Here is an 18,132-nt window from a genome sequence, read left to right on the forward strand (position 1 = left end):
AATGCTTGGGACCAGAAGTATTTTGGATATTGGATTTTTCCGTATATAGGAATAATTGCATAATGAAATATCATGGCGATGGGACACAAGTCTAAGCACAGAATGAATTTAGGTTTCATATACACCTTATACACACAGCCTGATGGTCATTTTAGCCAGTATTTTTAATAACTTTGTGCATTAAACAAAGTGTGTATACATACACACAATTCATTTAGGTTTCATATACACCTTATACACACAGCCTATTAATACAATATTTTTAATAACTTTGTGTATTAAACAAAGTTTGTATACATTGAGCCATCAGAAAACAAAGGTTTCACTATCTCACTCTCACTAAAAAAATTGAGTATTTCGGAATATTCCGTACTTCGGAATATTTGGATATGGAATACTCAGCCTGTAGTATATTTTTACTGTAACTACATGTTTAGCAGGCTTTGGGGGATATCAAATTAGATGTGATAAAACATCAGATGTTTTTCGCACCTTTTACAGATGTTTCACCAATATATATTTTTTTTACATGCTATCCAAATTTAATTTGCCCTATATATTGGAGAAATAGCCCATGCTTATTAAGAGTCTGGGATCCGGTTTATGGACACTGTCCTAAATAGCAGCTTTAATTCATTGATTCTCAGACATATTGTGCCATGTCTTCTTTCTTTTTTTATTATATAAAGGTGTTATTTTTAATAAATTGTTTTACCATTGATCCATCGTTGTATAAATTTTTAGACTAACAACTCATAGAGTTGGTACCACCCATATATCCAATTAGATTGCCTGTAAAAAATAGATTTCCTCCTGAAAACACACAGGTTCAGTGAAACCTGTGTGCTTTCATGAGAAACAGTCCTGGTTTTGGAGATTTGATTTCGCCTGCCTCAGGCAGGTGAATCAAAGGGGTAAATTTACTAAGGTGGGAGTTCTATTAAAGATGGGATGTTGCCCATAGCAACCAATCAGATTTTACTTCTCATATCTAGCACTTTCTAGAAGATAATACCTGGAATCTGATGATTGCTATGGGCAACATCCCATCATAAATAGAACCTCCATTTTAGTAAATTGACCCCAAAATCCCTGATAAGCCACGGCTTGTGCCGGTTTATTGGGGCTAACTGGATAGATGCCACCGTTTTGTTTTTGTAAAATGAAATTTAAAAAATCCCACTGACTAAAAATTCAAAAATAAGATAGCGTATTTTGTTTCGTACATGGTCACACTGGTATACAGCTAGGTTGAAATGTGCCTTAATATTGTTGATACTTACAATTGACTCTCTAATGGCAGTGAAGGATCTATCCTTTCTCCCAGTGAGTTGGTGTGTTCTATACTTGGATTCTTGATAGCCTTCAAATTCCCAGCTGAGTGTCTGTGCGTGTGTCTGAGTTTATCCTCTCTGGATGGTGACATACCTGTTTTATCAGCACCATCAAACTGGGCTAAAATAAAAGAGAAAAACTATAAAACTATAATTTATCATCACAAAACAAGAAGAAACACAAATTCAAGGGCTGTTCTCCTCCCTCCCCCCCATCCTCTCTTAGCAGCTATTTATATGAAGCTTTATAATTTGGGAATATTGCATGATCATTTTGACAAGCATTAAGATATCCATGTGTAGTGCACCCAAACCCTGATATTACACAGGGGGCCAGGAGCTGAATTGTCTTGAATGCCTTAATGTGTGACATCTGGATTGGGCCCTATTTCAATCTAAAATCTAGCCACACTTACAGCACTGTCCTACCCGTGTTGCTGCTGATTTGGAGGACAAATTGAGATGAGAGAGCTCATGTACAGGGGGAGACCCCAACTGAATGACTATGCAGAACAGCAGTAATGTCTAGGAGTAGACAATGCCTTTATGAAAACTTTAGGTTCAAAGTCCACCACTTCTAGAAAGTGATTGCCTGTGCTTATGGTATTTGTAGAAAGTTGTAAATATGAACAGGCTAATAGTTGGCTGTAGAAAAGTTTTAGAAGCAGTTTTGTAGTGACTACAAAAACAGGTTTAATCTTAAATGGATTATTAGAAGGTCAGCATTTCCAAAATTCATATTCAAATAAAAATGGTATGCAATTACGCAATGGTGATAAAACTCTATTAAAACATAAATACATATATAAAAAGAAACCACTCCTCAGCAAAACAATTTGCAAATAATAAATCTATAGAAAATGGCACAACATATTTGTTGCTCATAAGTCAATACAACATTCGCCAACTGGGCTATTGAACAATGAAGCATTGCCATTCAGACATGCTAATAAAGAGAGATTCTGTAAATACGTTGGCAAGGCAGCTCATCGGATATACTGGTTGGCTGCAGTGACAATACTCTTACCACATGCCAGGCCAATGAAAAGAGTCTCTGTGCATGTATGACTCAGGTCACATTTCTGAATTGCACTGTAAGCTTCAAAGTTGGGCTTCTAGTTACCAGGTCGATAAATAATTACAATTTAGAATTAAGTTCATTCATTAAACAATGGCCATTGATAAATAGCAAAAAAAAAAATCAAACCTTTGGAAACTTGGTTACATAACAGAATTAGGTTCCTTCATGACCTCAATCTATTAGACTCCCTTCCAGAATTCTCTGGGCTTCATTTTAACTAAGAGGTGTATGTACTAAAAAGGCACTTACAGTAACATACAAAAACAACTGCCCCTGCTTCGCCGATAGCACCTGCAATGTAGGAGGCAGCTACCATGGTTATTACTAAGATTTGAACTGAAGAAATAGAGGGTGAACCACATTCACCCTCTCACTGGAGATATCTCTGACCTACATCGCATCTGGATGGGTTTCTGCTGTATGTGGTCTCAGGAAGCCTGGAGAGAACAAGCACTGCAGCTATAAGGGTGTGTACACACGGTGAGATCCTTGCTATGCCCGATTTTCACTTGTGATTTCCCCTTGCGATTTGAACTCCCTGGAGCCCAGATAGCACAGATCTTGACTAACTTTTCTTGAGATATGGTCTATGTGTGCTTACGATTTTGGCTTATGTGAGATTTTGGCTTATGTGAGATGTAATTGACATGTGAGATGAACTAGATAGTACACCGATCTAGCAAGGATTGACTTGCCTGCACAGTCTATCTTTTCTTGCGATGCCGACCTGGCGGGACCACGCATCGGGATCGCAAGGTGACTTTCACCTTGCGATCTGCACTAACTTTTCTTGAGATTTTGACTGTATAGTCAAAATCGAAACAAAATATCTCACTGTGTGTACACACCCTAAGCCTTTTATCATTTTATTTTTTTCAAAGAACAATACAAAAAGAGGACGCCTGGATTACACCACTTCTCACTGCTGAAGGCTAATAAAAGCAGCAAAAACAGCCTTGAAGAATCAACTAGCTGCAAGTGACCTCCCTTCTTAGTAACAGCTGGGACACTTCGCGATGACATAGGTGCCTAGTGCAGCACAATGTCCTAGCCTGCACTTTGCGGAAGAGCAATACCTTTAGTACAGTACATATCCAAAAGAAATATGAACAAGGTTTTTTACTACAACTTTTGCTTTAACCACTTATCTCTCTGAAGAACATTTTTATCAATGTATACTGTACAAATACAAAATTTTAAGGTTTAGTCTTCGTAGTAAGACAAACTTTCCTTTGTCGGGAAAAAAATCTTCACTTGCTTTTGGAATCTCTTTGTGCACATTTCACCAACTGCTAAGTGTTTAATATTAATTTACAAAACACCCATATAAGATCCATCCATAGATGGGTGTCACACTTTCCAAGGTAGTTTAATTTCTCATTAATTAAATTTAAAAACTATTCCTATAGCTGTTTCTACCACACACAAAGAGGATACGTTTTAGGAAAATTGTCGCTTGATCCTTTACTTTATCATCAGCTCATGCTTATACAACTTACCTGTGTTGATTAGACACAATTCTAAGGGGGAGATGTACTACGCAGTGAAAAGAATGGATAAATCAGCCAGTGGAGAAGTGCCCATGGCAACCAATCAGCATTGAAGTAACATTTATAATTTACATACTATAAAATTATAGAGCAGCTGACTGGTTGCCATGGGCAACTTCTCCACTGGCTCACTACTCCACTCTTTCTTTTCACTGCTTAGTATATCTCCCCCTAAGGTGAAGTATCTCCCTATGTACTGTATGACCCTGAACTAATCAAGCGAACCACTGGTCTGATCTAAACTGATGTTCATACAATCTATCTGTGTTGATTAGACACAAGTCGAAGTTGAAATATTCTCCCTATTCCTGACCTTGAACTTATCAAGCAACCATTGGTCTGATCCAAGCTGATTTTCACTGGTCTTATTACTGGATCCCAATTTTTTGGAATTTTTTGAGAGAGACGGAGATGATGAAACCTTTGTTTTCTGATGGCTCAATGTACACAAACTTTGTTTAATGCACAAAAGATTATTCAAAACATTGTATTAAATGACCTTCAGGCTGTGTGTATAAGGTGTATATGAAACATAAATGAATTGTGAATGTACATAAACTTTGTTTAATGCACACAGTTATTAAACATATTGGCTATAATTACCTTCAGGCTGTGAGTATATGAAACATAAATGCATTCTGTGCTTAGACTTGGGTCGCATCACCATGATATCTCATTACGGTATGCAATTATTCCAAAATACTTAAAAATACGATATCCAAAATACTTTTGGTCCCAAGCATTTTGGACAAGGGATACTCCACCTGTGTATATGTATGTATATATATATATATATATATATATATATATATTATAATACTAACATATACATAATATACAGTATGTTAGTAACAATATACAGTGATTTGACTGTGTAAAGCATGTGAAAAATATATAGAATATATTAGAAATACCTTCTTTGTATTATTGTAATCATTTTTAAAGTCAAAACTCCGGAGTAAAAAATGTACTACAGGTGAGGCATTGCCTCCCCTGTCTATCTTTTCCACACGTCACTAAATTTCCAGCAGTGTATGCTACTGCACCTTTGTACAATGCCCACATGAACTGTTGGGCTCATATATTGTGTGAAAAGCTGGCTATGGTACTAGTCAGTGTCTCCTGAGAAATTGACCTCACCGTATGTCCCTGATATGAGGAAATATATCACATGGTCAAGCTGACAGGTTAGTCTGTTTTTCAAATAAATTTTACGTCCACTATGTGAATGACAAAAGAACCTTCCAGTTATCATTGCTCTGCATATTATACAGCCAAGTCAATTCAAACACCCCTTCGTACATGACAGCCAATTTGTTTTATCTCGTGACTGTGGGCGCATGTCAGGTCTAAGGAGGAAGTCATTCAGGTTGCGACCTCTACTCAGGGTTCACTACGGGTGGCCGGCGGTCGGGCTCCCGGCGACCAGCATCCCGGCGCCGGGAGCGTTCACTACGGGTGGCCGGCGGTCGGGCTCCTGGCGACCAGCATCCCGGCGCCGGGAGCCCGACCGCCGGCTTACCGACAGCTTGGCGAGCGCAAATGAGCCCCTTGCGGGCTCGCCGCGCTACGCGCGCCACACTATTTTATTCTCCCTCTATGGGGGTCGTGGACCCCCACGAGGGAAAATAAGTGTCGGTAAGCCGGCGGTCGGGCTTCCGGCGCCGGTATACTGAGCGCCGGGAGCCCGACCGCCGGCAAACAGAAGACCACCCTCTACTCACACTCAGTAGTGATGGTCTGCTTTTTACATTTTTGAATCTGAGGTGATAATAGGCCAGTATCGCTTGATTGCCTTTTTAATGGATTTAAGTCTGGTGTCACAATGGAGATTCAGGATCACAGACTCTTTCACATCCTCCTTTGTATTCACGTGTGCCAGCCACATTATTCTTTGCTTTGGTGAGGCATCTCTTAAGGTCACTTATTTTATAACCTGGTTCAAGGAATCTTTCTTGGCATTCCAGCAGTTGCCCTTCAGCCCATGCCAGGCTGGAATTGTTCCTCAGAACACGAACAAATTGAGATAATGGAAGATTTCATTTTAGGGAATCAGGATGATGGCTAGTTGCCCAAAGAAGGGTATTTCTATCTATACCCTTTCTAAAAAGTGTATAGTCCAGTAGTTATTTATATAATTTCTGACTATCAAGTGTTCTTTTCAGACAGAAATAGCGCGACCTCTTGGTATCATGTGGTATATTCCAACAGGGGAAAAATGGAACTATATTAAAAGTTTTTTTTTCTTTTTTGTTAATTACAGTATTCCAAAACAATTAAAATTTTCTACTCCATTTCCAGGAATATGCACTAGAGCATGTCCACATTAAGTGATACAGTAATTGCATATACACAAGGGCATTTACACAGAAAGCTAGATTACCATGAGAGACAAAATATTACACACAGTATGTTCTTGTTTTCACAGAGCAATCCCAATACATTCAAAGTACATTAATACATCAATATAGGTGCTAAGGAAAGTACTGAAAAGCCCCCTGGATTGTTCATGGTGGGGACAGAAGAAGGACAAAAAGATGGCTAAGTGTTTAATCATGGTACTCCCCCACCTGTGGAACACTCTCCCTCTCTCAGGCTGTCCAACTCTCTACAAAACTTCAAATGGCTCTCAAGGAACATTGTTCACCAAACCGAGCCATCTCTTAGACTAAACCTCTCTTCCTTGCTGCAGGTCTATCCCATCTGTATCACCCTTGTCTGCCTGTACCTCCCCTTTAGAATGTAAGCTCTCATGAGCAGGGCCCTCTTCCCTGAAGTGCTTTGACTTCCCTACTAATACTATAATCTACTTCATGCTACCCTCAATGGCACCTAACCATTGGTTTCTGGCACCGTGCTGCTTATTTCAGTGCTATAACCACTGATGCAGCAATGCTTATAAACCAATGTACTTGGTTTGATTTAATGTAAATTACTGTTTTGCTGTGTGCTCATGTGTTTATGTACTTTGTTAGCTGCTGTGGAACTTGTGTGGCACAATTTAAAGAAATAATTAAAAATAATAATAGATTTTAAGCTCCACTGCTGCAAGTACTGATGTGAATGGCCAAATATTCTCTGTAAAGTGCAAAAGAATATTTTCTGCACTAGATAAATAACATACTAAAATAGGTAATACTGGTCATAACACTGATAAGAACAAATAGGAATTTTGTAAACCGTCCCCTTTTTACCTACCCAAATCTTTATCTTGTACAAAGAGGGTTATTCAGAGTTGGTTGCAGATTTTGCAATCCTAGCAAAATCTGCGACCAATGAAATCACATGTTGAGTGCTGCCCAGCATTGCAATTGCATTGCAAAAAAACTCAAATAGAGGTTGACCCCTGCCTACGCAGCATGGCTGCATAAGCAGGTGGTCCAGCACCATTTTTCCGATCGCAGGAAACCCAGGCGACGTTATCGGGCCACCCTGAAGATGTCCATGACACGCCTGCATTTCCTGCTCTCCTTCCCCCAAATGCCACCTCTGCACCCTCCGGACTCCGGTCACCCGTCAATCAGCATGCAATTGCATCCTTCCTGGATGCAATCGCATAATAACGGGTCATGCACGCGCACTGTCTCCACTGCACATGCGCAGACAGCCAGGATGCGGCCACGCATGCAAACGCAGTGGCTGCGACCACCTCTGAATAAGGCCCAAAATTCTGTAAAGGAGGAACGTCCAGTTTTGTACACTTCTCCTCCTTTTCTATCTGTCCCCATGGAGACATCACATACCTACGTTAAAATTAGATCCCACTGTGCAAATACCACTCCCAGCTTCAGGGAATCGGTGGTGGTGGTAATCTGGGGAGGCGGGATAATCAAGTGCTTTTGTAGACACATTTAATTTTACTTTGCATAAGAAGTTTCAGGCAAGTTGGTGGCCAAGAAAACTGAATGAATGCATCAAGTCCACAGGATGCCAGTTAGAATGTTCCTTAATAGTAGAACTTTAATCTATTCTAACAGAGTAAATGCCAGCAACGTCTGTATAAAACAGTGAGACAGCTATAAATGGAAAGGTAAATACATAGCCGAAAGAAAATAGGAATGTGAAAAAAAAACCTGGCAAACAGATTCTTCTAGTGCCAAATCTTGATACAATATCTTAGAAATTTTTTTTTGTTATCTTGAAGTAAAATCTTTAATGTATCCTGAAATGTTGATGGAGAACAAAAAGACCATCAATGCAATGGCAACACCAGATGACAAAACATCAATAGAAAAAGGCTGGAGGGGGCAAGGGATTACGACGTACACAGATCAGATCCAGAATACATTAGTGTTTAACGGGCCATCGCATCACTATTTCTGCCCACTGGATACAAACATATTGATGTTACCTAATGCAGTCTCACAATATAATTCATCACCTCTTCAATTTGTCTTCATTATAAGCAGCAGTTCTAGAGTTAATAAAGCTTAAGTGCTGTAGTAGCATTTTTAAATTTTAGTTTCTCTACAAAAACACTACATACAGTAAATAGTAATACAATTTGTATCTGGGGGGAACAAACTAGAGAGCATTGATCTATTATGTAGGATTTTCACTGCAGATTGTGGAACGACACAATCAAAGTTACTGTGCAAGTGTATTTACCATCAGGGCATAAAGGATTCATAAGCTTCATATTGCATACTTTCTTGAAATAAAACAGGAATAAGTACAACACTTTCAAATGATTTTGTTTGTAATAGCATTTATAGGATTTTCCATTAAAGCATATTCCAGTAAAAATGACCACTGACACCGATTATATAAATTTAACGAGAATTCCAGGTGTCTTTTCTAAAAGTACAAAATTAGCAATAAATGGAGGAAGGCAGCCTACTCATCTTTGCAGACCTACCATCACGGTTTCACACTGCACAAGAAGTTTTCTGTCACTCTTAGTACTCTAGAGCAGCGTTTTTCAACCGCTGTGCTGCAGCACACTAGTTGCCAAGTGTGCCGCAAAGTCAGAGCTGCCTTCAATTCAACTGCAGACCCGGGCAGCGATGGGCTCTTCTGGCAGCTCAATCACGCCTGGGCCGTGACCTATAGCGACGCGGCGGCATGACATCATTGGTCACGTGAGCCACATACTGTAGCCATCCTGTTAACCCAACAGCATGCTCATCCGCCAGCCAGTCCGTACGGTAACCCGCCAGCTAGCCAACCAGGCATCTAGTCACCAGGCATGCCTGTCTATTGCTCACAGCTCTGCACTGTGAGCATAACTACAGTCAATGAAGGACTTGGAAATCTGCGCTCCTTTCTCTTCTACCAGCACGTAGCGATCAAACTATTTAATTTATTTTTTTTCTTTGCGGGCAAATGTGTATTTTTTTCCTGAGTGGGCAAATGTGTGTTTTTTTTGGGGGCGGGGGCACGTTTGTTTATTACTGTGGGGGCAAATGTGTGTTTTTTTCTGACGGGCAAATTTTATTTTCTGAGTGGGCAAATTTGTGGGTTTTTTTCTGTGAGGGTGAATGAATTTCTTTTATTAATGTGAGTGCACATGTTTTATTTTATTACTGTAGGGGAAAATGTATTTATTTTATTACTGTCAGTGTACATGAGTCTTTGTTTATTACAGTGGGGGCCAATGTGTGTTTTTTTCCCCAAGGGGGACTGGTGGTGTGCTTTGGCAATTTTAAAATATTGTTCAGTGTGCCGTGAGTTGAAAAAGGGCTGAAAATCACTGCTGTAGAGGGCTTATAAAAGGCATAAGATCCTGTGTCTCCTCGACTCCATCTTAAATCTATTGCCATGTTAAATAGTAAATGTAACCCCTACAAGTTAATATAAATATGTGCAAAGATAGGAGCACAAAATGGGGATGGTTTTAGATTTTGAGTCTTGGGAATAAGTATGGGAAATTCTGACAAAATAATTGCTGTTACCCCTAAAAAGTTAATTAAGCTAATTCATCACACCCTTGAGCTGCCACATGCACTCCAGCAGAAATGTAGATGCCTGGCGCGTGTGAGATGACAGGTCCCGTACAGATCAGATAGCATTGGGCATCTTTGCCAAAAAAGTGTCTTTTTCTCAATGTGACCAGGACACACCAGGAGACTGTGCCATTAATTTGATGTGTGACACTTGCATATCTGTGTGCGACTGAGTCTCTGAATCTGCATATGAAGTGCTACAATGCAGCAGCTGTGCCTTTTTTCCATGCCAAGTTACATTTTACACAGATATACAAGTGTTGCATATCAAATTAATCAACACAGTCACCTAGTATATCCTAGTCATATTTTGTTGCAACTAATATGGATTTTTGCAAAAAAGATGCCCTATGCTATCAGAGTCTTCCAGGACCTGGCACAACGAGAGGTTTTGTGTGATGTGTGTCATCAGTTCTATTTAGGCAATTACAGTTTGGAAACAGGTGTCAAAAAACAAACCAATAAGGTAAAACATAATTACAGGTATCTTTATTAGTTATTAGTCTTTTTCTGAAGATGTGTTGTATTAAACCACATAGGGTAATATAAAAAATTGGATATACTTGAACATTAATATATCAAGCTTTAGTTTAAACAATATAACATATAGAACTTTATAATTACTGGACTTGAACTAGATTATTGTTGGGCAGCAACTGATCATTGATGGCCATTTACTTCCAGAAACAGTCCTATTTTTTGTTGTAAAAAGATTCAGTAAATTGTATTGAGTTCAGGCTTACAGTTTATAAAGCCTACTTCTGTTGGGAGTACCAGTATTCATGATAATCGTCCCCTACTTGGGTGTAACTATCGGGAATATCCAAATAAACACAGGATTTCATGACTGGAGCTATACAATCATTCTGCATTAACCTCATATGTATCTCATAGGTTCTATATTAACTGCTGGAATCCCAAAGGTAATTTAATGCAGATTTTGTTTTGCAACACCTGAAGCTGCAAGAAAAAAGTCTATGTTATGTGAAGAGATGCAGAACCTAATTTATTAGGCCCTGGCTGTTAATTAGCTAATTGGATATGCCCCTCTGTGTTACTAGCTATGGTCTTTGTCATCTCATCTTTTCAGGTTTTTCCATTGGAGTAGTATGAGTGAGTGAAGTATTGGATGAAGTCAGAACTTCTACTAGGCACTCCAAAACTTATATAAGGGCCTATATTTATGAATTGAATAACTTGCACTTCCACACAAGCCCCAAAACTACAGTACATCCTTTCTGTGGAGAACTATCTATAGAGGTTTTTCCTGGCCTATTCAACTAGCCCCTGTAGTTTGCACTCCAAAAATATCTATTTTCTGAGAATAAATAAATAGAATAAATAATAAGTTCATGGACCTTTGTGTTTTTTTTTATTTTATTTAACCTGTTTTTATTAAAGCTGTAGATATATCAATAGTACAACATTTTTTGACAATAATATCCAGAAATAAAAACAACATAAAACATCTCTGGTCGTATATTCTTATTAACTTCGTTTTAAGCATGTAGGGCAACATAGAAAAAGTTGTCTGTTCAACTATCAAAGATATATCTATGAATATAGACATTATAAAGAATTAGCTAAGAAAAATGTAGAAAAAGATAGAGAATAGAAAAGGAAAAAGTGTGAGAAATATAAAGAGGAAAAGAGTCCTAAAGGAGTAAGATGGGATGGGTTACGTATCTGGAAGTGTATAAGGGGTTGAGGAATTGTCAGGATGAATACTGGGAAGACAACTAGGTTACTACACAGGACCGATATATCGGAGACTCCATAAAGTCACACCAGGGGAACCAAATAGCGGTAAAGTCAGTGGTTCTTCCCATCGAGAAGGAGACAAGGTCTTCCATGTCTAAGAAGTGGGTGATCTTATTAAACCATTGTTTGATCGAGGGCGGGGAGGTGGACCTCCAAAGAGCCGGTATCACGGCCCTTGCAGCATTGCTGAGGTGCCTCAAAAGTGAACCTTTATAAGAATGCACACTTGCTGAGGTAAGATTAAAAAGCCAGAACTCCGGCCCTCTGGGTACCGCATCCCCAACTATCAACTCAGAGCATTTAAAAACGTCATTCCAGAAAGGGATTATTAGAGGGCAGTCCCACCAAATGTGTAAAAAGCTCCCTGAGGCCCCCTTGCATCTCCAGCAGAGATTCGAAAGGGTAGGAAACATTTTATTAAGGACACGAGGAGTCCTGTACCATCTATATATGAGCTTACATAGTGTTTCCTTCGTTGAGAGACATAGAGAGCTTGCCTGGACATTACGAAATATAGTGTCCCAATTGGCCTGTATAGCTAACCCAGGTATATCTTTCTCCCAGGAAGTCATGAAGGCAGGGGGCTGAGAAAATAGATCCTCCACAATAAATGTGTAAATTTGGGAGATGGTATGTGCAGGAGAACTAGTGGAAACGCATAATTTTTCAAAATGAGTGAGATCTCTAGTGATGTCAGAGAGATTCTTAGAGTAAGTTAGGAAATGATGGACCTGAATGAACTTCCAATAATCAATGCTTGATATATTCCAATGAGATTGAATATCTGAAAATGACCGCACCCTACCTGAACTCACCAGCTGACCGACCCTAAAAAGCCCAGCTTCGGCCCATGGAGCAAAAGCCAAACCATGGAGTCCTGGAACAAATTCAGGGTTGTAAAGAAAAGAGGTTAGGGGCGACCACTTAGAGGAGATATGGCTCCTCGACCTGAGCTTGTTCCATAATTTAAGCGTAGGGGAGACCGTGGGGTGGGTGACCTTCGGGAGGGTGGGTAACCATGGAGCGATTTCTATATGATGTGGGAGACAACCCTCCTCCAAAAGCACCCACTGTTTACAATCTTTGGCCCTTGTCCATTCTAAAACTCTATTTAACTGTACAGCATGGTAGTAGCTGGGAATATGTGGGAGCTGTTGTCCCCCTTGGTGTTTTCTCCGGAATAGAATGTCATGTTTAAATCTGGGTGTTTTACCGCCCCAGACGAACGTTCGAATGAGATTCTGAACGTCCCTGAACCATAAAGGAGGGATGTGTATGGGGAGGGTTTGGAGAAAAAATAAGATCCTGGGGAGAGCGTTCATTTGACTATATTATTCCTGCCAAACCAGGATATACGCAATTTCTTCCACCTCTGGAAGTCTATACAAAGCTTTTTCAGTAAGGGGCTAAAATTTAAGGAAAATATTTTAGATAAATCGTTAGATAGCATAACCCCTAAATATTTAACTTTATGGGCATGCCAGGTAAAAGGGAAGGAACCCTTCAGACCCGCTATTACATCAGGGGAAGTAGTTAGATTCATTGCGATAGATTTGGAATAGTTTATCTTAAAATTAGAAAGGGCTCCAAACTTATCAAATTCTTGCATCAGATTTGGGAGAGAAGTAACCGGGTTTGAAATCAGAGCCAACAAATCGTCGGCATAAAGAGCCACTTTGTATTCACTTCCTCTCATTAACAAACCGGAGATATTTTGGTTAGCCCTAATGCTTCTCGCCAGAGCTTCCATGCATAATACAAAAAGTAGTGGGGATAATGGACATCCCTGTCGTGTGCCATTGGAAATGGTAAAGGGGTCTGATAAGGAACCATTAATCTTAATTTTAGCGGACGGGGTAGAGTAGAGAGATAAAATTCTATGGAGACAGGCGTTGCCCAGCCCCAGGTGTATTAGGTCGCCGGACAGGAAGTCCCAGTCCACCCTATCAAACGCCTTTTCAGCATCAGTTGACAATATAATCGAGGGGGGTGTTGCCTGGTTGGCATAGTGAATCATATTAAGCACCTTGGAAGTATTATCCCTGGCTTCCCGACCAAGGACAAAACCCGCCTGGTCTCCATGAATCAAATCTGGCAGCAGCAATTTAAGGCGGTTTGCAATCAGCTTTGCAAAGAGTTTTATATCTATATTTAACAACGAGATCGGCCGGTAACTGGAACAGAGGCTGGGGTCTTTACCCTCCTTAGGTAAGACTAACATGTGCCTCTAGGGATTGAGAAGAGAACTGTGATTTTTCGGAAATAGTGTTAAATGCTCTTGTAAGAAGAGGGGTTAATTTCTCCTCAAAGGCTTTATAGTAGGCAATGGTATATCCGTCGGGGCCCGGACTTTTGCCATTGGGGGAGGATTCAATAACTTTCAAAACCTCCTCCGGGGAGAAGGGGGCATCCAAACCCTCTGCATCTTCTCTGGACAAACTAGGGAAACCTATGAGTTTTAAGTAGTCTGCTATGGCCGTTTGGTGTGTTATCCTATCCGCCCTCCCCAACGGTCCAGAAAGGTTGTACAAGGCTGAATAATAAGCCCGAAAGGCTCTAGCTATGTGAGGTGTCTCGTGGTGGGGTTTCCCCCGACCATCTTTGATGCAATGGATAAAGGTAATAGCTCTTTGTTCACGAAGAGCCCTGGCTAATAATTTCCCCGGTTTATTGCCCCATTGATAGTACCTGCTCCGACACTTCCGATAGGAGAACTTGACTCTATCAGAGAGCAGTCTATTCAGGTCTGCCCTAGCCGCCTCGAGATCTGTATAATGTTGTGGAGTGTGGGATTTCTTATGTAGAAGTTCTAAGGATTTTATCTTAAGTAACAAGTCATCCCTGAGCTGTTCCCTCTGTTTTTTGCGAAGAGAGCCTATCTGAATGCAGACCCCCCTTAAGACACATTTGTGTGCCTCCCATACCGAAAGTTTAGATATATCATCTAAGTCATTGGTGTTAATATAGGAGTCAATGGCTGATTCTATTTGAGAGCGACACACCACATCTTGTAAAAGTGTGTCGTTGAAGCGCCACGACCATTGGCGCTTTGGGCTTGAGGGGAGGCGTATCGTGAGATTAACAGGGGCATGATCGGACCATACAATTTGTCCTATGGAAGTGTCAGACATTAAGTGCAGGTGTCAGTGGCTTAAAAACAAGTAATCAATTCTAGAATATGTCTGATGGGGATGAGAAAAGAAAGAATAGTCTACCTCCGAGGGGTGTGCCAGTCTCCACGTGTCGATCAGCTGGTGGTCAAGCAGAGCGCGCCTCACCCTCCTATACTCCTTCTCTGGCTTAAGAGAAACCTTTTTAGAGGTGTCATGGAGAGGGTCAAGGGTCCAGTTCAGGTCGCCCCCCATCACCACCACCCCCTCTCCAAAAGAGGCTCGGCGAGTTCCAAAACCGAGGTCAGGAAGGCAGGCTGCTTTGTATTGGGAGCATAGACAGTCAAAAAAGAAAAACGTTGATTATGGATATCACATTTAATCAGCAACCCCCTGCCTTCAACTAATCTATGAGATGAGACATTTTGGACAGGTAAGTGACGGGCAAACAGAATAGCCACACCCAATGTCCTACCAGAAGGGTTATTGGTCATAAAGACATGAGGGTAATAATGGCACTTAAGTGACGGTACATGGACAATCTTGAAATGAGTTTCCTGAATAAAGGCAACGTCTACATTCTCATCCCTGAGCCATTTGAGGAGTTTAGACCTTTTCTCAGGGATATTTAAGCCCTTCACATTAAGGGAAGTAATATGCAAATCACCCTGACCCATTATAGCTTAAGCCCAGCAGAGTTATATTAGACATCCCAACCGTAGTAGAAGAAAGAAAAGAAAATAGGACGGCAGAGGTAAGAAATAAAGTCAAACAGTGACCAAGAAAAAGAAGAAAGGAGAGCGTAGTGTGGGGATCCACACCACAAATTGCCATAATAACAAACATAACTAACCGCAGTGTTAGAAAAAGGGCCGCTGCAATAGGGACAGGAGCGGAATCCTGCCAGCTCCCAACCCGAAGAAACAGGGGATGCAGCATAATGGGGGTCCTACGGGGGGCCACGGATAGCGACCTCCCGCGGTTCGAAAGGCTATTCTATGTGGAGAGAATTACCAAGGAATGAAGAAGGCATTAACATCTCTAGCAAAAGTATGGCCTAAATATAATTGAAATTTGAAACACATCCGAACTAAAAACATTTTGCTTATTTTAGAGAAAAAAAAAAAAAAAACATTACAGAACCGATTGTAAATATCAATGACGCATTGCAGCACAGAGGAGAAAAAGAAACCAATTATGCAACTGCAATAACAAAAACAATGACATCACCATAGAGCAAGGTGTCAAAGTCATGGAGGCTCAGCAAATTGTGCGCTGGTAGGGTGGGTTCCCCGCGGCCGCGGGGATCGCACCTGTTGCCACATGTCATCCGGAGGGGTCACGGCTGGTATTTCAGGTTGGTAGTGAAAAGAGTCCCAGTCTGGAAGCAATACCGGCTGAAGACCTAAAGTCGTAAGGAAGGCCGGTAACTCCGAAGGTCTGGATAGGATAACTGCTCTGCCATTGTGGGAAACCTGAAGGGAGAAAGGGAAGCCCCATCTGTATTTCAGCTCTTGTTTCCGTAGGGAATCGGTGAGAGGTCGTAGGGCACGGCGTTGTTGCAGTGTTGACCATGCGAGATCCGGAAATAGCTGAATCTTTTCCCCTTGGAAGTCGATGTCGTTCAGCTGACGGGCCCTTCTCATTATCTCCTCCTTTTGGGCATAATAGTGGAGCCTGCAAATCACATCCCGCGGCTTGTCTGACGATATACCACGAGGACGGAGGGCTCGGTGTGCTCTATCAAACGTGATTGCCTCGTTCGGGTCTAGTTCAATAAGCTTTCCAAATATTGTAGTAAGGGCAGTCGTTAGGTCAGCCTGCTGGACACTTTCGGGGAGGCCTCTGACCCTAATATTATTCCGCCTCCCGCGGTTATCCATATCCTCAATACGTGCCCTGAGAAAGGCAATATCACCCCTCTGATGAGTAAGCACCTCTTGAATTTTAGTTAGAGTGTCTACGCTAGACGTCTCATGGCGTTCCAATATATCAACACGAGCCGCTACTTAAGATATATCCTGTTGGAGTGCTGCCACCTCCTGTTTAATAGTAGAACGCAAGCGAGTCTCCAATGCAGAGAAATCTTGTTTGGTGGGAAGCGTTTTGACGTGAGATAGAATTTCACTGATTTCTGCAGACGAAGAGGAGGCCAACGGGGAATGCGTGTCTTCGGAGACCGACATGCCGCTTTCCGGAGTTTGAGGAGTCGGGGAATCCGGTGCCACTGAGATGAAAGTAGGGCCTGAGGTCGGAGTAGTTAAGAACTGACGCAGGTCCGACGAATGACGTGTCGCGGATTTAGGAGTCTCGTCTGGCTTGGTTTTGGCCTTTTTCTTCCTCGTGCCTCTCACCATGAGATCGGTCTGTAAGGAAGGTGTTGCAGTATTACACTTTCACATAGCCCTGGCAATATAAGAATGCGCGGGTCGTCGCCATGCCGTAGCCCCCACGTGGCTTTAAGGCGACATCAAGCAAGCAGACACATCTTCCAGAGAGTAGCTAGGGGTCTTCCCATAGTTACATGTGAATCCGTGGTCTGAGTTAGAGATCCACCAAGATGGCCGCCGGGCTCCACGCGGCTCCGTCCGGTCACCGCGGGTCCCGACACCTCCGGGAAGAGGAAGCAAACGGGGCGGCAGGGGATGTCGTCCCGTCGCGGTCAGCAGCAGCACAGGCACCAGGAGGCGGTGGCGAGACCAGCGGCGCAGTTCCGAAGCCCCGGGCACCTCCGTCAGCCTAGGTAACTTGAGGCCCAGGCTTTGGGGATTCCTGTAGGCCACAATCCGCGGGAGCTTTAAGCACCGCTCCCCGATTCCGCAGCACTAACAGGGACACCCCAGAGGGACATAGGGAGACAAGGGAGCCAGCAGGAACAGAAAGAGTGTTGAGAGGGGATAAATAAGGGATTTTGGAATCCCAGCTACAGGAACTTTCTCAGAATGTGTCCCCTTCCCTGCTTTATTATTCTGCATGAGTAGCTTTTCACTTTTCAATGGGGGCCGCTCTCATCCGCCGGCTCCCGCTACTGAACGGCACTTGCAGGGCCGAGTACTGCGGGCCGGGAAGCAGCGCACCAAGTCAGCCAGCCACCGCCGCGTGTCCGCGAGCCTTGCCTCGCGCCGCCGGGTCCCCGTCCACTACGCGACCCCCCGTCAGGCTGCAGAGGGCAGGTGAGATGCCGGGCGCTCCGTCCTGCACAGCCACCGCTCCGTCTCTACGCGGCAGGAAGCACCACTCCGGGAGCCGTCTCAGGGGGCGACGGAGGATGACGGGAATCGGCCCGGGGAGATGAGCAGCTGCGGCAGCCGCTGAGAGCCAAGGCGGGAGGCAGAGAGGACTGCACCCGCC

At 42.3% G+C, this 18,132-nt stretch overlaps 1 protein-coding gene across 6 annotated transcripts in view; it reads right to left on the reverse strand.

The window, feature by feature from the left end:
* SHF (Src homology 2 domain containing F) overlaps positions 1 to 18,132 on the reverse strand; it is a 475,778-nt gene that overhangs the window by 89,533 nt on the left and 368,113 nt on the right. For 5 of the 6 annotated variants that reach the window (XM_063926269.1, XM_063926268.1, XM_063926267.1 and 2 more), the window contains one exon: positions 1,284 to 1,455. The exons of the other annotated variant lie outside the window; for it this stretch is intronic. In XM_063926269.1, coding sequence (XP_063782339.1) covers positions 1,284 to 1,455 — 172 coding nt within the window. The remainder of the gene's footprint in view (positions 1 to 1,283; positions 1,456 to 18,132) is intronic. 6 annotated transcript variants of the gene reach the window in all.

The sequence above is a fragment of the Pseudophryne corroboree genome, chromosome 6 (assembly GCF_028390025.1).
Source record: "Pseudophryne corroboree isolate aPseCor3 chromosome 6, aPseCor3.hap2, whole genome shotgun sequence".
Taxonomy (NCBI): domain Eukaryota; kingdom Metazoa; phylum Chordata; class Amphibia; order Anura; family Myobatrachidae; genus Pseudophryne; species Pseudophryne corroboree.